General features: G+C 34.9%; 1 protein-coding gene across 1 annotated transcript in view; it reads left to right on the top strand.

Annotated features, from left to right (window-relative positions):
* Positions 1 to 22,821, top strand: part of LOC149771384 (intraflagellar transport protein 122 homolog) — a 96,644-nt gene that overhangs the window by 42,225 nt on the left and 31,598 nt on the right. Inside the window, exons 9-16 of the mRNA XM_089948532.1 lie at positions 4,453 to 4,511; positions 8,325 to 8,468; positions 12,276 to 12,413; positions 12,780 to 12,944; positions 15,654 to 15,773; positions 16,387 to 16,505; positions 17,242 to 17,395; positions 19,829 to 19,990. Coding sequence (XP_089804658.1) covers positions 4,453 to 4,511; positions 8,325 to 8,468; positions 12,276 to 12,413; positions 12,780 to 12,944; positions 15,654 to 15,773; positions 16,387 to 16,505; positions 17,242 to 17,395; positions 19,829 to 19,990 — 1,061 coding nt within the window. The remainder of the gene's footprint in view (positions 1 to 4,452; positions 4,512 to 8,324; positions 8,469 to 12,275; positions 12,414 to 12,779; positions 12,945 to 15,653; positions 15,774 to 16,386; positions 16,506 to 17,241; positions 17,396 to 19,828; positions 19,991 to 22,821) is intronic.

Raw genomic sequence — 22,821 nt, 5'->3', positions numbered from 1 at the left:
CATTGAAATGCAGTTCGTGGGCTAGATATTACATTCCATCTAATGCTTCTCAGTGCTACATCATTGAAATGCAGTTTATGGGCTAGATATTACATTCCATCAAATGCTTCAGTGCTACATAATTGAAAAGCAGTTTATGGGCTAGGTATTACTTTCCATCAAATGCTTGTCAGTGCTACATCATTGAAATGCAGTTCATGGACTAGATATTACATTCCATCAAATGCTTGTCAGTGCTACATCATTGAAATGCAGTTCATGGGCTAGATATTACATTCCATCAAATGCTTCAGTGCTACATCATTGAAATGCAGTTCATGGGCTAGATATTACATTCTATCAAATGCTTGTCAGTGCTACATCATTGAATTGCAGTTTATGGGCTAGATATTACATTCCATCAAATGCTTGTCAGTGCTTCATCATTGAAATGCAGTTTATGGGCTAGATATTACATTCCATCTAATGCTTGTCAGTGCTACATCATTGAATTGCAGTTTATGGGCTAGATATTACATTCCATCAAATGCTTGTCAGTGCTTCATCATTGAAATGCAGTTTATGGGCTAGATATTACATTCTATCAAATGCTTGTCAGTGCTACATCATTGAAATGCAGTTTATGGGCTAGATATTACATTCTATCAAATGCTTGTCAGTGCTTCATCATTGAAATGCAGTTTATGGGCTAGATATTACATTCTATCAAATGCTTCTCAGTGCTACATCATTGAAATGCAGTTTATGGGCTAGATATTACATTCTATCAAATGCTTGTCAGTGCTACATCATCGAAATGCAGTTCATGGGCTAGATATTACATTCCATCAAATGCTTGTCAGTGCTACATCATTGAAATGCAGTTCATGGGCTAGATATTACGTTCCATCAAGTGCTCATCAGTGCTACATCATTGAAAAGCAGTTTATGGGCTAAATATTACATTCTATCAAATGCTTGTCAGTGCTACATCATCGAAATGCAGTTCATGGGCTAGATATTACATTCCATCAAATGCTTCAGTGCTACATCACTGAAATGCAGTTCATGGGCTAGATATTACATTCCATCAAATGCTTCAGTGCTACATCATTGAAATGCAGTTCATGGGCTAGATATTACATTCCATCAAATGCTTCAGTACTACATCACTGAAATGCAGTTCATGGGCTAGATATTACATTCCATCAAATGCTTGTCAGTGCTACATCATTGAAATGCAGTTTGTGGGCTAAATATTACATTCTATCAAATGCTTGTCAGTGCTACATCACTGAAATGCAGTTCATGGGCTAGATATTACATTCCATCTAATGCTTGTCAGTGCTACATCATTGAAATGCAGTTCATGGGCTAGATATTACATTCCATCAAATGCTTGTCAGTGCTACATCATTGAAATGCAGTTTGTGGGCTAAATATTACATTCTATCAAATGCTTGTCAGTGCTACATCACTGAAATGCAGTTTATGGGCTAAATATTACATTCCATCAAATGCTTGTCAGTGCTACATCATTGAAATACAGTTCATGGGCTAGATATTACATTCCATCAAATGCTTCAGTGCTACATCATTGAAATGCAGTTTATGGGCTAGATATTACATTCTGTCAAATGCTTGTCAGTGCTACATCATTGAAATGCAGTTCATGGGCTAGATATTACATTCCATCAAATGCTTGTCAGTGCTACATCACTGAAATGCAGTTTATGGGCTAAATATTACATTCCATCAAATGCTTGTCAGTGCTACATCATTGAAATGCAGTTTATGGGCTAGATATTACATTCCATCAGATGCTTCAGTGCTACATCATTGAAATGCAGTTCATGGGCTAGATATTACATTCCATCAAATGCTTGTCAGTGCTACATCACTGAAATGCAGTTTATGGGCTAGATATTACATTCTGTCAAATGCTTGTCAGTGCTACATCATTGAAATGCAGTTTATGGGCTAGATATTACATTCTGTCAAATGCTTGTCAGTGCTACATCATTGAAATGCAGTTCATGGGCTAGATATTACATTCCATCAAATGCTTGTCAGTGCTACATCACTGAAATGCAGTTTATGGGCTAAATATTACATTCCATCAAATGCTTGTCAGTGCTACATCATTGAAATGCAGTTTATGGGCTAGATATTACATTCCATCAAATGCTTCAGTGCTACATCATTGAAATGCAGTTTATGGGCTAGATATTACATTCCATCAAATGCTTGTCAGTGTTACATCATTGAAATGCAGTTCATAGCCAAGATATTAGATTCTATCAAACATTTGTCAATGCTACATCATTGAAATGCAGTTCATAGCCAAGATATTAGATTCTATCAAACATTTGTCAGTGCTATATCATCTTAATACAGTTTAATAGGCAAGATGTCACATTCCACCAAACACTTGTCAGTGCTATATCATCTTAATGCAATTCATAGGCAAGGTACCATATTCCACTGAACATTTGCCTGTTGATATTTTTTATTGATGAAATTATCTGTGGGATGCTTTTTCTTCAAATATATTACCGAGTTATAATACATTAGGAGAACTATTTCTGCCTCGCAAATCCAGCCCTCCCATATTAAAACCTTTTAGCTAAAAAGCTAAAAGTTATCTGCCCACCTAGGTGGCAGTTAAATAGAGTGATCCCCACTTGATATGAGGATTGACACCAAATCCACTGAATTTGTCATTTACTATTTGCACTCATGCTGATTAGCACACTCTCTAGTTGTTGTTGACAGAAACAAATTTGTTCTAGTAAAATGTTTCTTTGATAATACTTAACCAATCAAAATAAACATACGCCCTCCCAGCCTCCCCACAGTTATTGATATAGAGAGCATGGTTTCTGCTCCAGTAGTAACTGACAATTTCACAGGATTTTGCCCCAATCCTGGTATCAAGGGGAGATTGCTCTAACTGCCACCTAGGTGGAGTGATAACCTTTAGCTTTTTAGCTAGCAAGTTTTAATCTGGGAGGGTATGATTTTGCTTGTATTGTGATTGGGTAAGTATTATCGAAGAAACATATATTGCTAGAAAAAATTGGTTTCTGTCAACAATAACTATGACTTTACTTCATTACTTTCCAATTTATTTAGTTCAGATACCCATTTTGGTGGTACAGACCTGCACAAGTTATCATGAACAGTGATTTTGTTGCTTATGACATGAAATTAATTTCATGTAATAAAGCAAATCAGAAAAGGTTAATTTGGCATATATCTTTGCAATTTGTTTTATTAAAATAAAATTACTTTTGGATTTAGTAATGTTGGGTGAACTGTACCTGCTGCAGACAAATCTGTTCTCATTGTGAACATCTTCAGTCACTACACTCAATATATTTTGTTCAATAGTAGCTAAAGTGTCTGTTAAAATTTTGTGTCATCAAAACTATTTATAGTAGTGGTTGTCAAACTTGTTTCTTTTCCTAATGTATACTATGTTTGCCGTCCCTTTCTTTCTGTTCAGATTTTTAATTTACAGGCAACTGAGTTACCACAAGTTGTAAGCTCTCTTTGATATATTGCCGTATGATTTTCCTATAATTTAGAAAATATTTGCCTAATACTCAATAAAATGTATAAATGCAATTATATCCATTTGTTGTACCTATAGGCAGTACCAAACATAAAGCATGATGTCATTAACAAATTTTAATTTCTTGGATTCTTATTTTGTGGAGAGTTGATCAGTAGCAGTAGACATTGAAATATTTTATAGCAGCCATGCTATTCATTTCTCATGATTTTTGTAAGTATTGTTTCTTTATTTATTTCTGACCTGCAGTTTAAACTACTTTGTGCTTATCAGTGTTGAATAGGCAATGTGCACCCTTCCATACATTGTAGTTACAGTTTAAACCATTGCTTTATTAATTGATGTTGAATTGGCCCATTGTGCCTTCCCATACAATGTAATTAGAGTTTAAACCCCTTATGGGCTTACACATGTAGAACAGGTATGTGTGTCCTCCCAATTTAAACCACCTGTGGGTATATTGATGTTGAATGGGTCCTGTAGGCTCCATGTTATCAAATAGACCCAGTCCATCCTCCAATCATTGTAAGAGGCCACAAAAGGTGGCAGGAGCCATGGTGGTTCAGTATTTACCATGTTGGACTTGTGATTGAAAGGATTTGGGTTTGACTCCTACCACTGGTGCATCCCTGGGCAAGGCACTTTACTATAGTTGCCACAGTGTTAAATAACCTACGTGTAGTGTTCTGCAGTAAAACACTTATCCATGAGTTTTTGTGTAATTATGACTTTTTAATAATGTCTTCATATACTTATGTTAACATTTTACACTGTACAGAGGATTATTGTTTTAAGTGTACAACTTTGGCTCAAGTTGATATTTTGATTATTTGTAAAGGGGATTGGGTTGGATTGTTGATACATTGAAATTCCTACTTGTGATGTTTCTTTTTCAGTGCGGATAAAATGCAGAGATCTTGTGAAGAAGATAGCAATCTACAAGCACAGACTTGCTGTAAGCTCAGCTTATTGTTCACTCACACTTGTACTACACACATAATCTTAAGTATCACATGATATCATCAATAAGACATTTTCATAAATCCATTGTATACATATGTTGTGTAATATCACACAGTGATGTCATCAATAAGACATTTTCATAAATCCATTGTATACATATGTTGTGTAATATCACACAGTGATGTCATCAATAAGACATTTTCATAAATCCATTGTATACATATGTTGTGTAATATCACACAGTGATGTCATCAATAAGACATTTTCATAAATCCATTGTATACATATGTTGTGTAATATCACACAGTGATGTCATCAATAAGACATTTTCATAAATCCATTGTATACATATGTTGTGTAATATCACACAGTGATGCCATCAATAAGACATTTTCATAAATCCATTGTATACATATGCTGTGTAATATCACACAGTGACGTCATCAATAAGACGTTTTCATAAATCCATTGTATACATATGTTGTGTAATATCACACAGTGACGTCATCAATAAGACGTTTTCATAAATCCATTGTATACATATGTTGTGTAATATCACACAGTGACGTCATCAATAAGACGTTTTCATAAATCCATTGTATACATATGTTGTGTAATATCACACAGTGACGTCATCAATAAGACATTTTCATAAATCCATTGTATACATATGTTGTGTAATATCACACAGTGACGTCATCAATAAGACATTTTCATAAATCCATTGTATACATATGTTGTGTAATATCACACAGTGATGCCATCAATAAGACATTTTCATAAATCCATTGTATACATATGTTGTGTAATATCACACAGTGATGCCATCAATAAGACATTTTCATAAATCCATTGTATACATATGTTGTGTAATATCACACAGTGATGTCATCAATAAGACATTTTCATAAATCCATTGTATACATATGTTGTGTAATATCACACAGTGATGTCATCAATAAGACATTTTCATAAATCCATTGTATACATATGTTGTGTAATATCACACAGTGATGTCATCAATAAGACATTTTCATAAATCCATTGTATACATATGTTGTGTAATATCACACAGTGATGTCATCAATAAGACATTTTCATAAATCCATTGCATACATATGTTGTGTAATATCACACAATGAAGTTGAAATTGGATAGAAGATAACATTGGAGGTATGGTATAAAATACTGTACTTTTTGTTAAAAAACAGATTGAGTATTAGTAATAATGCAATTCATTACAGGCATATGTCTGTGTTGATTTAATTTGAAACATATGAAACTTAATGCTTTTGATATTTTCATGGTCATTTTTCAATTAAAAACAAAGTTACATATTAAATGATTTATCAATAAGAATGCTGCGAAAATTATCCATAACAGAGAATAGTTTAAAATTGTATGAGATTTGTCACATTACTTTCTTCTTGCTTTTGTATTTTATGAGTCCTTACAATTTCATGTGAACTCCAAAACCTTGTATTCTCTGGTATCAAACTTTTTGCAGCTTTAAAAAAAAATTCACATGACATTAAAACCAGTTGAGATATTGTGATACCCTCTCTCTGTCCACCTTTTCAAATTGTTATTGCCTCTCCTACTGTTACAAATCTATGGTCTTGAACTAAGTAACTGAAAAAGCAAAACCAACAAATTTTGTATTATTCAACAAATAATTAAATTCTTTAAGTTACAAAGTGAAACATTATGAGGAGCTTAACAGTATTGTGATTTAAATCTAAAATCATCCTTAATGTTCTGTCAAAAGTCTAAAATATAACATGCCCCGAATTAATTCCAATCTTGAATGTGCAGATGTACAAAGAGTCTTGAATGTGCCAATGTACCAAGTCTTATTTTATCACAGTGATGCAATTCAGAATGATTTTGAATAAATGCACAACAATCCCAAGGTAATGTTTTTCTCCAAAATGTCAATGAGCACTTTGTAATTACAATGAATAATTTGAATAATTCCTCTTAAATTATATTTGAATACAATTAAAAGTGCTTCCACAAAGTAATATATTAAAATAGGAATGAAGACTTTGTTTACAACTGCAACCTTATATAAAAACTTAAGAAACAATAAGATGATTAGGGTGTGGATAATTTCCCAATCAGATATATAAACAAGCTCACTTCTAGAACTGTCTAAGGTCAGAAGGCCATGTAAACATGTTACAAGTATTATCTTAAAATACAACCTACAATCATGGACAAAAGTAAGCTATGTAATGTGTTGTTTACAAATGACCTTTACAATTTATGATCATGGACATTGTTAAACATACAATATAGATAATATACATTACACTGACCAGCTGAGACATCGTGATACCTTCTCTCTGTCAGCCCTTTCAGATTGTTATACCCTGACTCTGTCCATTTTTTCAGATTGTTGTCCTATCTCCTTCTTAAACAGTTGAGATATTGTGTCTCTCAGTCCATCCTGCTAATTGTTATTGTTTCTCCTAATTAAGCAGTAGTTCAAAATTTGCAGTGTTTGCTTGTCCTTATGATATCTGTCTTTAATGGGTATTCAGAGTATTGGATCAAGAATAAATGTTCAAATTTTTATTTCTTTGAAATTTTCTAGCATTTTTGGGTTACATTTCAAAGGGTTAATGGTCATCTATCAACATTGCTCTTGTTTTTATATACAGTACTGAAGGTTTGTAGTAATGTCTGCTATAATTGGTGTAATTTTGTTTTCATGTAATAATTGAGTAAAATAGAATCCTGACATTAGTTAGGATGCTGTACATGTCAAATGCTTGCCTTACTGCCATATTGCGAGAGTTTTCATTGTTAAAAAGTTCTCAATTTTCAGTACATTTTCGCTAATAAACATTCAATTCTAAACTCAGCATTAAATATTGAAGACAGTCACTTAATGAATTTCCCCAAAATTGAAAAAGGAAAGCAATGTATAGTGCATGCACAATGTGGCAGAGTATGAACATACCCTATCATCATTTTTAGGGGAGGAAGATTCATTGATATCAACTGGACAAGTTCCTGTAACCATTGTTTTTCCCACTTAACCATAATAAATAACAATCGAAATGTCAATGAGTAGTTTAACATTTGGTGTATTTAATAAGATCAACTGTTCCTTTTGGGTAAACACTTTATACCATGGAATAAAGTCTAGGCCTTGACACAATTGTTTCTGATCTTATTCTCCCATGCACTGTGAACCAAGATTTATGTAAGAGGGTACAAGTATATACGTGTATTTCCCAATCAGATATATAAACAAGCTCACTTCTAGAACCATCTAAGGTCACAACCGTCTAAAAAAACACATTTTTTAAACTTTTAATGTCATGTCAGAAAATGATAAAAACTGTGGCATATATCACTTTAGAGAAGGTAGTAGTAGTAGGAGACTGGCACTGGAGTATGATTTTTTTTTAGTCTCACCTGACAACTACAGCTGTCCTGCTTTTATGAGTATTATTATCTCAAGTATATGGATCAATATTTAAGGTTCCAGAGCCATCATGTGAATAAATTTAACTTCATACAGTTGATTAGTAAACTTTTAAATATTAAAAAATTAAACGTAACAAAACTTTTTACAGCTTTTAGCACATTTTTCATTTAAAAAAGATAGAGCTCTCCATTATATCTTAAAGTGAAATATATGTACATGGTAAAAATTAAGTTTCATAAAATAGACTTTACAGAAACTATTGATATTTGTTTGCACTTGTTAGGCTTATCTATGTACAGCATAAGCTCATATTCTTAGTTGTGTAATACTTGTATACATGCTTATCTTTTAATCTTGTCACAGGTTCAGCTACCCGACAAGATTGTAATCTATGAGCTGTACTCTGACGATACCTCAGATATGCACTACAGGGTTAAGGAGAAAATCAACCGCAAGTTTGAGTGTAATCTGCTTGTCGTCTGTTCTCAGAACATCATTCTGTGTCAGGTAAAATTAAACATGGATGGTTTCTCAGCTTTGTTTTGCACTCAGATTAAACCATTTTTTTCTTTAATCTCAACAGCAATTACTACATGTTAGAGGAAATAAATTTTCCATTTGAACTCAACAATAACTACTAAAGACTAGAGGAGATAAGTGTTTTGAAACATTTAAAGCTGTACTAAATTAAATGCATGGTGCTTTCTCAGGAGAGGTACCAAAGACCAGGAATGTAGAAGACCATTTGTTGATGCAAACCCAGATTGCTCATGTACGTCATTCATAAAGGAGACATGCATATAGTTTTGTATATACCATAATATGGCATGAGAAGAAATATCAACACCTTTTGAGCACAAGGGGGATGGGCGTCCAATGATAAATCATTCTGTGACAAGGTGGCACTGCAAACTGCCCACCTTCATCTTTAGTCTCAGATCTATAGGACAAGGCTACATGTGCTTTAAATCACTTGGGCTGGCTTTTGGGACTGAAACCAAGGATAATCCAGATAATAAGAGATCAGGCCTATACAGTGGTTCTGATATTGCCTCTTGTGTGGGACAAATTTTGAGTGAACGAACTGTTCAATCAAGTGATAGACAACCCCAAGAAAATCCTGGTGATGCCCAATGTGGCCAGGTTTTCATCTCTGCCTGCACAGGCTTCTCATACATGCCTGGCTTGTGTCAGAAGAGCCTTGTGCAAAAAGGAATTTAGCCTTGTGATCATGAAGAGGATCACATGAGTTAAAAGCTGATTCACCTTAGAGGCATGCGAAGGAAAGTGCTGCATTTTCAGGGACTGATGAAACACCAGTGCATCATAGGCCTCATTCTCTCAACTTGCTTAATTTCTTCTCTGGATCATCTGAAGAGAAAAGTCATCCACCATTACTACACATAAGAAGTCAGACCCCATTACTGTCAAAGGCTCCATGATTTTACACACATGAACAGTCATCCCTCATTGCTCTCATAAGCTCCATGATTTTACACAGATTCAGACATAAAAGTAAGAGGGATATAGGTTGTGAGAATAACCTCTCCGACGTGCTGGCCAGTTTTGACCTGGAATGACACACAAATGGAATCTCTACTAGATTTGGATCTCAACTCATCCAGGTTCAAACCTAGGCTTAAACCTTGCTGTAACAATTATTTTATTAAACATGTTTTATGATATGCATAGTTGTGGCATGTATATTGAGTTATTGAATTTCCCTTTCATTGGATCCAAACGCTCTACAGTTAATGGTCAGATGGTTCAGTTGCCTTAATGATAGCCTGGCTTCATAGCTGATAACAGGTTTCCATCTGATTCAGCAGATATTCAGGAGGGGGTCATTTGAGATGTCAGTCAAGATTTGAGTGTTCTCTTTGAGCCTTATGTTTGAACACAGCATTTCAATCTGAAACACCATTGACTGTCATGCACAATAAAAATAAAAACTGTCTCAAGGTCCATCTTTGAGATCTAGCACCACAAGGAAGAAAAATGAATCTGGTGGATCCAGTGGCTACATCCCAGAACACTACCAGCCCCTATTAATGTTAGCAAAGTCTCATCTAGAATGTTGGTTCATAGTTTTCCCCCGATTCATGCAGAATTTTTCTTTGTAAAAAAACACCGTTAGATTCTCCACCAGTGTGTTAACATGCATCATCATCATCATGTCACATTACTTTCACGTATGCTGCCTATATGTTAATGGAGCTGTTTATCCTTCACATAAGGACTCCATCCATATTTCCTTTCAAGAGTACCTATAGCAGAGGTTGGATTCATATGCATTTTCTCCTCCAGTTACCTATTTTCCTAATGTTAATATGGTCAGTTAATGTTTTTGACAGAAAGAAAATCTAATTACAAATTATATTTCTTTGAGAATATTTATTTGATCACATTGCTTCAAATCATCCCACAGCTCCTATAAATTTGAGTATCCTCACAGATTTCTTTTGCTCAAGCTTAAATTGAATAACATCAGGTATATGGATGGCCACTTAGTGGTTGCATTGGGATGTAAAATAGAAGACTGCCTCTTTGTTCAGCCAGCTTGTATAAATTAGGGTTGGAAAAAGCTGCTCAAGCTTCTGAACAAAATCTGGATTAGCAAGTTGTTTAATTCACCAAGATGAAAAGATAGTCAGCTAATGTGAAATGCCTGTGAAGAATTATGACTCAAAAGATGTTATCTGTGGCTATTCTTTATGACCCTGAACTGAAACTTCAACTGCCTTTATAGACAAGTTTTTAATATTGAATAACCCCTAACCTTAATAAAAGACAAATTTAATCCATAGGGATATAAATGATGGTATTATTGAACACTCTGACACAAACGTTTACTTCTATTTTAGCTTTGGTAACACAAATGCTTTATCCATCATCCAGCAAATAAATTGCGTCAGAACTCTACCCTAACGATAAATACTGCCTCACTTTCAAATTTGACATGTTTCACCTTCAAGTTACATTGACAGTGTGGCAGGAGTACATGGGAAGCAAGTGAAATAAGAAATATTTGTACATCAATTCACATAATATTCCTTTATCTGTACAATGCCTTTCTCATAAAGCAATAGTTTAGCTTGCATAGCCTGAGTGGTTGTTGTAGATATGCTGCAGTAAGTGCTTTGCTAGGAAACACATGACTGCTGTGAGTGCTTTGCTAGGAAATACCTGACTGCAGTGAGTTCTTTGCTTAGGAAACAAGTGACTGCTGTGAGTGCTTTGGTTAGGAAACACTTGACTGAATTGAGTGCTTTGGTTAGGAAACACCTGACTGCAGTAAGTGCTTTGGTTAGGAAACACCTGACTGCACTGAGTGCTTTGGTTAGGAAACATCTGACTACAGTGCGTGTTTTGGTTAGGAAACACCTGACTGCAGTGAGTATTTTGGTTAGGAAATATCTGACTGCAGTAAGTGCTTTGGTCAGGAAATACTTGATGCATTAAACACTTTGGTTAGGAAACACCTGACTGCAGTGAGTGCTTTGGTCAGGAAATACCTGACTGCAGTAAGCACTTTGGTTAGGAAACACCTGACTGCAGTGAGTACTTTGGTTAGGAAACACCTGACTGCAGTGAGTGCTTTGGTCAGGAAATACCTGACTGCAGTAAGCACTTTGGTTAGGAAACACCTGACTGCAGTGAGTACTTTGGTTAGGAAACACCTGACTGCAGTGAGTGCTTTGGTCAGGAAATACCTGACTGCAGTAAGCACATTGGTTAGGAAACACCTGACTGCAGTAAGCAGATTACCATTATGCACACTAGATTTATATTGGAAATTTGCCATGGGGAAATTATAATAGCCATTGTGACCAACTGACCACTATGTAAATTGACTGTTAGGACAGGTTTGACTGGTCTCCTAACCATTGTTTGTCAAGTATGATATGAATAAGTATTTTGTGCTGAGCATGATCCACCTTTTACTGTGTATATGATTTTAGCATGAACTGGTGGCCTAAATTACTGTGTAATTGTAGTATGCACTGGTGGCCTAAATTACTGTAATAATCCTGAATTGTCTTGTTGAGGAAATATATTTTGTATTTGTCTGCTGTTTTTTTATGCATGGTTAAGATCTCTTATTAACCACCACATTTTTTTTCTTCTATACAAATAACTCTTAATTTAAAAATTCCCAAGTCACTCTCAGGAAAATCTGTGCACTTTATGTCACTTCCAGATAAAGAATACCTGTATACAAAAAATGAATCATGATACACCTGACTTTCTATTATATGCAGATTTTTAAAGGTAGATAATGACTCTTATTGTTTTGTTACTGTGTAATTTTAGGACAAGCGGCTGCAGTGCTATAGTTTCCAAGGTGTGAAGGAAAAAGAGTGGGTGATGGAGTCACTGATTCGTTACATTAAGGTCATTGGGGGACCTCAAGGCAGGGAGGGACTTCTTGTTGGACTAAAAAATGGACAGGTAACTCTTTTTTAGGACATCAAAACAGTAGAGTAATACACAGAGTACAATAAATATTTTCAGTAGGAAATTAGTGAACATTTATGTGATTAAATTTGTAAAGTCCTTCTAACTGGGACCTTTATCATTCAACAATTTTAAGAATTATTTGGATGCCAACAGTTTAGCTCAGTTTGAAGATATTGCCAATGTGGATATGTGAGAAAGCTTGCTAGTAGCTTCTTGTGGGTCGGTGGTTCTTTTCGGGGTTTTTCTGGTTTCTTTCTCCACAATTAGTACTGGCCGTCATATGTAGCCTATCTTGTGTTGAAAAATGGCATTAAACCCTACAACAACAACAGCAACCACATATTTACACTGTTTCAGATTTTGAAGATCTTTGTGGACAACGCATTCCCAATAGTCCTACTAAAGCAAAGCACCTCAGTGAGATGTTTAGATACGAGTGCTACACGAATGAAGCTTGCAGTTGTAGATGAGCATAATACTCTTCTGGTGTACGACGTCAATACCAAGGAACTCCTATTCCAGGTCAGTCAGTAATGTCCCTTTTCTCATCTTGTTAGCAGGTTATCTCCTCTCTCAAATTGTCTCAAGATTAATTCATTTTGTTAAAGACTTGGCTACTCTTTGCTACCTTCAGTTCATCAGTTTATGAAATATTAGATATCAGTCATAAAATTATGGCAAGTGAACCCACCAATTTTTTGTGCCATATATATGTTTGCTTCTCATTGTTTCCACTAAGACCCTCTCTTGTGTGAGTGAGCAACAGATCTTGTACAGTGTCTTATGACAATAATATTAGTATAAAGTTCAGTTTTCAAATATATTTTTTATGTGTAATGCAGAAGTGTTGCTAACATTGTTACTGAGATCCATTTTCTGTGTTTGCTGATATTACTAATTTAGTATGACTAGATGTGTTTGCTGATATTACTAATTTAGTATGACTAGATGTGTTTGCTGATATTACTAATTTAGTATGACTAGATGTGTTTGCTGATATTACTAATTTAGTATGATTAGATGTGTTTGTTGATATTACTAATTTAGTATTACTAGATGTGTTTGTTGATATTACTAATTTAGTATTACTAGATGTGTTGTTGATATTACTAATTTAGTATGACTAGATGTGTTTGCTGATATTACTAATTTAGTATGACTAGATGTGTTTGCTGATATTACTAATTTAGTATGATTAGATGTGTTTGTTGATATTACTAATTTAGTATTACTAGATGTGTTTGTTGATATTACTAATTTAGTATGACTAGATATGTTTGCTGATATTACTAATTTAGTATGACTAGATGTGTTTGCTGATATTACTAATTTAGTATGACTAGATGTGTTTGCTGATATTACTAATTTAGTATGATTAGATGTGTTTGCTGATATTACTAATTTAGTATTACTAGATGTGTTTGTTGATATTGCTAATTTAGTATGACTAGATATGTTTGCTGATATTACTAATTTAGTATGACTAGATGTGTTTGCTGATATTACTAATTTAGTATGACTAGATGTGTTTGCTGATATTACTAATTTAGTATGATTAGATGTGTTTGCTGATATTACTAATTTAGTATGACTAGATGTGTTTGCTGATATTGCTAATTTAGTATGACTAGATATGTTTGCTGATATTACTAATTTAGTATGACTAGATATGTTTGCTGATATTACTAATTTAGTATGACTAGATGTGTTTGCTGATATTACTAATTTAGTATGACTAGATGTGTTTGCTGATATTGCTAATTTAGTATTACTAGATGTGTTTGCTGATATTGCTAATTTAGTATGACTAGATGTGTTTGCTGATATTACTAATTTAGTATGACTAGATGTGTTTGCTGATATTACTAATTTAGTATGACTAGATATGTTTGCTGATATTACTAATTTAGTATGACTAGATGTGTTTGCTGATATTACTAATTTAGTATGATTAGATGTGTTTGCTGATATTACTAATTTAGTATGACTAGATGTGTTTGCTGATATTACTAATTTAGTATGACTAGATGTGTTTGCTGATATTACTAATTTAGTATGACTAGATGTGTTTGCTGATATTACTAATTTAGTATGACTAGATGTGTTTGCTGATATTACTAATTTAGTATGACTAGATGTGTTTGCTGATATTACTAATTTAGTATGATTAGATGTGTTTGTTGATATTACTAATTTAGTATGACTAGATGTGTTTGCTGATATTGCTAATTTAGTATGACTAGATGTGTTTGCTGATATTACTAATTTAGTATGACTAGATGTGTTTGCTGATATTACTAATTTAGTATGACTAGATGTGTTTGCTGATATTACTAATTTAGTATGATTAGATGTGTTTGTTGATATTACTAATTTAGTATGACTAGATGTACTTGGGGGTAAAAAAAACTTGTTATGCAGCTTAATATCAGTAACATCTAGTCTTCAGTTTCCAACATCTTTGAGCAGTCTTATTTAGTGTTATAGCCTTCTTATTGTACATAGAGATGGCTGTTCACCTTACATGCCATATATACTCATTTGTAAGTTGAGAGCAACTGGAAATAACATGGACACTAATCTTCTATAAAATAATATGCCAGCATATCAGGGTCTACTGATTATTCCTGACAAAGCGCATGGACCCATATTATAATTGCCAGCACATTTCACAATGGCAGATATGGATCTGTGCAGTTTGCAATTGGGCTCAACTTATAAGGTACTTAATGCTGTGGCATGGCAAAGCATTAAATAACTTTATTAATATTTTTTCTAACATCAAAACTGAAAAAGAGTGCAGACTAGCCCATATGTTATTTAAGGTTTTTCATACCTTGAATATATGAAAATGTTACAAGTTGAAATATATTTTTTGCACTAAAGCAAAATCTATGGAAAAGCTATTACTTAAAGAGCATAATATTTAGACATGTTTTTGAGGTTATTAGGAAAGGTTTGAACTTGATTGGCTGAGAATTATAGTGAAACTAGCTGTCAAAACTTCCAGGGCTTTTTTATATTGAACAAGGTAAATAATACAGATGTCTGATTTAGCCATTATGCATTTCCTCATTTCTTAGCAACTTTGCATAGTGGCAATCCCTTTGCAAAAAAGTGATTTTTGTGTTGGGTAATTTAATTTAGAAAATGAATAAACCTTTGCAATCAGATCAGTTTTCTTCAGTTTGTTTTTAGTTGCCTTCTAAAGTGCATTTCTATATTTTGTAGGAACCTAATGCTAACAGTGTGGCATGGAATACACACTATGAAGACATGCTGTGTTTCTCTGGGAATGGACTTCTCAACATTAAAGCCAGCAATTTTCCTGTACATCAGCAGAAATTACAGGTGAACAGAAATTTCACTCATAATCACATTCTACCATGATACCTTGTCTTTGGTAAAATGTTGCTTGCCAATGCTGTTAAATTTGCTTGGTGGTGACCAATTTTTAAAACATGCAGTGCCATGTCTTAGGGCATGTGTCCACGCATTCTGATGTTCTTTATTTTTAGGAAATCTATGCATGCCCATCTATGAACAGCTTGCCATGACACATCATTTCAGACATGAATTAATATGTTTTTTTATTTAAATGTCAAATGCTTACTGCACAACAATAGACCCACGATGTGAGATAAAATCAGAAGCATTCCAGATGAGACCCACTGGCCTGCAACACCATCTAAAATATCAGTTGGAAAGACAACCAGCCAATGTCCCTCATTACAAATGTTCAAGATTATCTCTTCTCTCTCAGAAGCTTATTTCAAAAAAAGGGTTCGACTATAATATATGTATGAAAAACAGTTAACAAAACCATTTCTTATACATTGTTTATGATATCTTTTTTTAAATCAAATGGAAAATATCAGTTACTTTCCTAGAATATATTTGTTTCAGGCACTTCTGTGGTATGTTTTTTTAACATAACTACCTACTGCATTTATTTCAATTTCAGGGCTTTGTTGTAGGATTTAGTGGCTCCAAAATATTCTGTCTACATGTTTATTCAATGTCCTCAGTGGATGTGCCACAGTCAGCTCCTATGTACCAGTACCTGGAGAAGAAACTGTTCAAGTATTTTTCTTAACATACTTATTGAAGTTTCCCATATTTGCCATTGATTTTACTGCAGGTCCACTCAAGTTGTATTATTTTGATAGCTCTAATGTTGTACAAACATGCCTATTTGTTTGACACATGAATGACTGTCATTTTTAAATCTCTGATGGGTGGTAGCTGTCACGATGAGGTTAAGTTTGTAAATGTAATGTTTTGTAAATCATTTGCTGTATTGAAATGAAACCTTGCACAATAGTTCTATATTGTATGATTAAAGTTTGTACCTTCATATGTGACAAGTTCCCATCTTGCATGGGAAAACAGAAAAGTGCATGTGCATCTCATGACACTATTCACAGAATCGGACATCTCTGCACCACATAACCTTTGTTTCCAGAACTGAAAGTTATTGCATCTAATTTCTTTTTTTGCCATTCACCAATTGCTGGTTAATGATGAAAAGAGTGTACATGTTCTTTTATTTTGAAAATCAAGTGATATTTCAAAACTTGTTGCATTTCAGTTAAAGGTAAAGCAAGGTAGGAATTGATGTTTACACAAACTGCCATTGTCCCTCGAAATTGAACAAATTTCCATATCTTGATTGTTTTTGGGGGACAGAAGTATATAAAATATCCCCCTTGATAGAGCACTGAGATGCAACACTGTATAATATAAAATTCTGAAGTCTATGTACAAAAATTTTGACCACACTTTTTAATGTAAATGTAATTTTTTGTCTACTTGGCAGAGAGGCATACAAAGTGGCATGCCTTGGAGTAACAGATGGAGACTGGGAAGCACTTGCACATGAAGCACTGGAGGGTCTTGATTTTGACACTGCGAAAAAAGCTTTTATCAGAATTAGGGACCTGAGATACTTGGAGCTAATACACAACACAGAGGTAAGTGATACTGTATTTATCAGTGCATAACATTCACCCGAAAGTGAAAATATTAATCCAGACCTCCCATATTATTCACCTGCTAGCATACAATTTTAGTAGATTGAACAGCCTAGACCCTTGTCTGCCACTTATTGTACATTTATAATTTATATATTTATGTCCCAATGATATACTGTGAATTCATTTCTTCCCTTTCACCTCCCCCCCCATGACTGTAAGTATTGGCAGGATAAGCAGTAGTGGTGTCCATCATTTTGTCCATCAGATCATCAGTAGATGAGATGGTTTCTGTTACTAAAGTTTTCAACAGCATTTTTTCTTGAACCTCATATGTAGACTACCTGTGGGTGGAGGTAGAAGCTTATTGATTTAATAAGTCAAGTTTATGTGGCTTAAGTTTCTTCAAACTTGATAAGTAGACTACATTTGAGTAGGAATTTCGATTCTTGAAATGTCAAGGTCACTGATATTATAATTTCCTTGCATTTTGGTAATCTAGATTCCTCTATCCAGTTTGATCAAACTGTACGGATAATCAGAACTTGCCCATAGGAACCACCATATTGAATCACATGACCCCAAAATCAGTGTCACTAGAGAGCTTGAAATCTTTTTTAGGGTTCCTAATGTTAAGTCCACTTTCCATTAGATTTCTTGCACCCAGTTTTTTAATCATCTTCACAGGTACGTTACACTTGAGATGTGAATTGCATTCTTGATTTGTGCCAAATAACTCGGCTTATATGGACCCAGATATAAAACTTCATAGTTATGCTACACTTTGCCTCTAGCAGCTCCTATTCATTTCTGGCGTCCAATAGGTCCGCTATCAATGTTGCTGGCACAAAAGTTGCAATTTTTGTTATATATATATATATATATATAAATATATTCACACACAAACACACACACACACGATTCCTGCTTGCAAATGTTAAAGACCCCATAAAGCTTAAAGCTTTTCCTTCCTGGAAAATTTAAAATTCAAACTTCAAGTAACTTGAGTTCAGATTTTAACTTGGTTTATGTGTAACAAAATCAGGTTAGACAATTTCAGTTCAGTGTCATTTAAGGTATTTTACATTTGTGATAGGAGCATCAGGAAGCCATGTGGTTGAGGCACTTGCCTTTACAGTTGACTGATACATCTTGCCTCTGTTTCTATTAGTTTGAGTCTCAGATTGACTGACAAGAATATGTGAGAAAGCTTGCTAGTTGCTTCCTTTGAGTCATTGCCTCTTCACATGGTTTTCCTGGGTTATTTCACCGCCAGATGTACTAGCTGTCTTGTACAGCCTATCATGTGCTGAAAAATGTAAACCCCACAAAATCAAAGCCAGTATATTTGTAATAGCTTTAGTCAGTCAGAAGGATCAATGATCTTCTGATGACTACTTTATTAAACATGCATCTAATCTTGTCACTTTACAAACAAAGATACATTTTGGTTGATGCTTGTATTTGTGGCCGTGATAATGACATTCATGGCTATGTCTTATATTCATGGCTGTGATAATTACATTTATGGCTATGTCTTATATTCATGGCTGTGATAATTACATTTATGGCTATGTCTTATATTCATGGCTGTGATAATTACATTTATGGCTGTGTCTTATATTCATGGCTGTGATAATTACATTTATGGCTATGTCTTATATTCATGGCTGTGATAATTACAGTTATGGCTATGTCTTATATTCATGGCTGTGATAATTACATTCATGGCTATGTCTTATATTCATGGCTGTGATAATTACATTCATGGCTATGTCTTACATTCATGGCTGTGATAATTACATTTTTGGCTATGTCTTATATTCATGGCTGTGATAATTACACATATGGCTATGTCTTATATTCATGGCTGTGATAATTACATTTATGGCTATGTCTTATATTCATGGCTGTGATAATTACATTCATGGCTATGTCTTATATTCATGGCTGTGATAATTACATTCATGGCTATGTCATATTCATGGCTGTGATAATTACATTCATGACTACGTCTTATATTCATGGCTGTGATAATTACAGTCATGGTTACGTCTTACATTCATGGCTATGTCTTATATTCATGGCTGTGTCTCATTCTTGGCTATGCCTCTTAGGAGAAAATATTGTTATTGTCATTACAGATGGATCTGATCTTAAATTCATGATTTTGTGACATGCAAAATATGTGCAAACTTTGGTACCTATAGAAAATTGAGAATTTGCTATATACATACACACACACACACACACACACACACACATGTGGTATTAATACATTGAATGAATTTCACATACAAATAAAGTGACACCCAAGAGACAGTAACATTTTATTATTAAATCCAAATTGAATTATAGCAGGTAATGAGGAATAAGAAGGGAGAGTGCATTGAGCATCATAGTTACCACAATATAATTTTTTTAAATTTTCAGGAGAGGAAGAAGCGTGGTGAGAATGACAACATGGTATTTCTGGCTGATGTATACTCTTACCAGAGCAAATTTCAGGATGCAGCCAAACTCTACAAAAAGGCAGGACAGGAACAAAGGGCTATGAACATGTACACTGATCTCAGGATGTTTGAGTATGCTAAGGTAGGAGTTACAGGATGTTTGACTATGCTAAGGTAGGAGTTACAGGATGTTTGAGTATGCTAAGGTATTAGTTACTGGATGTTTGAGTATGCTAAGGTAGGAGTTACAGGATGTTTGAGTATGCTAAGGTATTAGTTACAGGATGTTTGACTATGCTAAGGTAGGAGTTACAAGATGTTTGAGTATGCTAAGGTAGGTGTTACAGGATGTTTGAGTATGCTAAGGTAGGAGTTACAGGATGTTTGAGTATGCTAAGGTAGGAGTTACAGGATGTTTGAGTATGCTAAGGTAGGAGTTACAAGATGTTTGAGTATGCTAAGGTAGGAGTTACAGGATGTTTGAGTATGCTAAGGTAGGAGTTACAGGATGTTTGAGTATGCTAAGGTAGGAGTTACAGGATGTTTGAGTATGCTAAGGTAGGAGTTACAGGATGTTTGAGTATGCTAAGGTAGGAGTTACAAGATGTTTGAGTATGCTAAGGTAGGAGTTACAGGATGTTTGAGTATGCTAAGGTAGGAGTTACAGGATGTTTGAGTATGCTAAGGTAGGAGTTACAGGATGTTTGAGTATGCTAAGGTAGGAGTTACAGGATGTTTGAGTATGCTAAGGTAGGAGTTACAGGATGTTTGAGTATGCTAAGGTAGGAGTTACAAGATGTTTGAGTATGCTAAGGTAGGAGTTACAGGATGTTTGAGTATGCTAAGGTAGGAGTTACAGGATGTTTGAGTATGCTAAGGTAGGAGTTACAAGATGTTTGAGTATGCTAAGGTAGGAGTTACAGGATGTTTGAGTATGCTAAGGTAGGAGTTACAGGATGTTTGAGTATACTAAGGTAGGAGTTACAGGATGTTTGAGTATGATATGGTAGGAGTTACAGGATGTTTGAATAACTGAGGTAGGATTCTACCTGAAACATGCACTGGCCTCTGAATGTATGAATATGCTACAGTAGGATTCTGAATTAGGCACACACTGTCCTCAGAGATTGAGTATGCTAGGGTAGAGCTCAGTATCACACGTGTACACTGATCTCATACTGATCACATTAATATTTTTACAAAGCTCCACTACCATATTTCCCAGCTGTATTCCATATATACAAAGGCAAGAAACTCATCCCAACTCTTCCCCTTACCTCCCCTTTCTTTTACCACCATAAGTGACTAGTGTTGCTTTAATACAAGTTTATAGCATTTACTAATACAATACCTTTCACAGAGAATTTAATTATTCTGGATGATCGTCTAGCCATTGACAAAGTCAATATGGTATTGAATGTAAAGGTATTTACTACATGTTGCGATCATTATTTATTATAACTTTGTTGATATTTATGTGAATATTTCAGTGTTGTGAACGTCAGTTTTCCTGACTTTGTACTCCATCATGGTATTATTGGTGCTCAGTGTTGGTTGTTTATTTGCACACACTGCATTTATTTTGCTTGATTAAGTAGCAAATGGGGTTTGTTTTATATTTGAACATTTTTGGGGTTATTTTATATTTTTCATCATTCTCTTAATTTCAGATAAATAATGACAATAAAATGTACTTAGTGCATATTTAAGTTGACAAGGACATACGTGATATGTGTCTCTTGCATATAGTGTTCTGCCATTGTTGTTACTACTAGGTATATGTGAACACTTTCAGACTGTGTGTTAATTGACTTCTGTCTGTAGTTTATGTGCAAATTGGTCAGAAGGAATTTGGCTGTGGTTTTGTGGAAAAGTTTGAAGATATAGGTCATAACTCAGGTTATAGAAAAGGTTGTAATCTCCAGTAATGGCTTGGAGTCATAGGGAGAGTGTCCTCCCTTATTTCTGACATCCCATTGGTTGTAAGTAACCCCAACCCCCACCATATGTCCGAGTATGGCCTTAGGGCCTATAAGTCATTGTGTATTTTTCATATGTGGATGATCCAGTTTGCCATGAGTCCAGACCATATATCGCCATTCTATCTAGCAACCATTCATTTCAGATTGGCAATCCATTACTTCAGTGAGTTGTGCCATATACTCGCTGGCTGCACCTTGGTATGCAGAATTATACAGGAACCTGGCTAGCTGACCTGTCTGATTTGCCACTCAGACTAACCAGGCAGTTACCAACTGACTGTTCAGCTGACAACTTGGCTGCCCATCTAGTTGAGACATCTCCAGGTGATTGCAGAGCAAACTGACCAACACACATACCAGCATTTCATACTGGCAAGACAAATGACAGCACTTGCTAGCCACTGACACAACCACCATCACCAATTGTTTTAGCTCATCCTTTGGAGAGGTATCAAACTATTCACAGTGATGATGGCACAGTTTTGTCACTGCCTGCTGGAATGTTTTATTCTGATAATGACAGAATATCTAATGAGGACAAGCCTCCACAGGCTGCAGGGATAATCTTGACTTTCTATACACTGATCCTACACTGGAGTGTACAGTTTTGAAATTACTGGAGAGGAAATCTGTAGAGTTCTGCTGATTTCTGATTGCCCAGCCCTGTCAACAGCAAGGCAGTCTTTTAAGGCGAAGGCTTCAGTGGATTTAGAAGATGAAGACAAACAACCATCCTTCCAGACCCAATTGCTGGCAAAAGGATGAGAGGCTAAACAATGCTCAGAGACAACAATTTTATCCTCATTTCAAATTAAGATGGCAGGATGTTCCTCAGTTAAAGAGGCAGTCTAATAAAGGTGAAAGGAAACAAGGACTGTCCTTCCCCAAGGCCTCTAGCAGCTGACATTAACTTGCCACTATGACCATCCATATTCAGTCTTCCAGTGGGTACAGACCCTTTCCTTTTCTGAACTGGATGGATTGACCTTGT

The sequence above is a fragment of the Sinohyriopsis cumingii genome, unplaced genomic scaffold (genome assembly GCF_028554795.1).
Source record: "Sinohyriopsis cumingii isolate HCF-2022 unplaced genomic scaffold, ASM2855479v2 utg001887l, whole genome shotgun sequence".
NCBI classification, from domain to species: Eukaryota; Metazoa; Mollusca; class Bivalvia; order Unionida; family Unionidae; genus Sinohyriopsis; species Sinohyriopsis cumingii.
The sequence above is the reverse complement of the archived record's forward strand: the minus strand, read 5'-3'. Positions and strand labels throughout refer to the sequence as shown.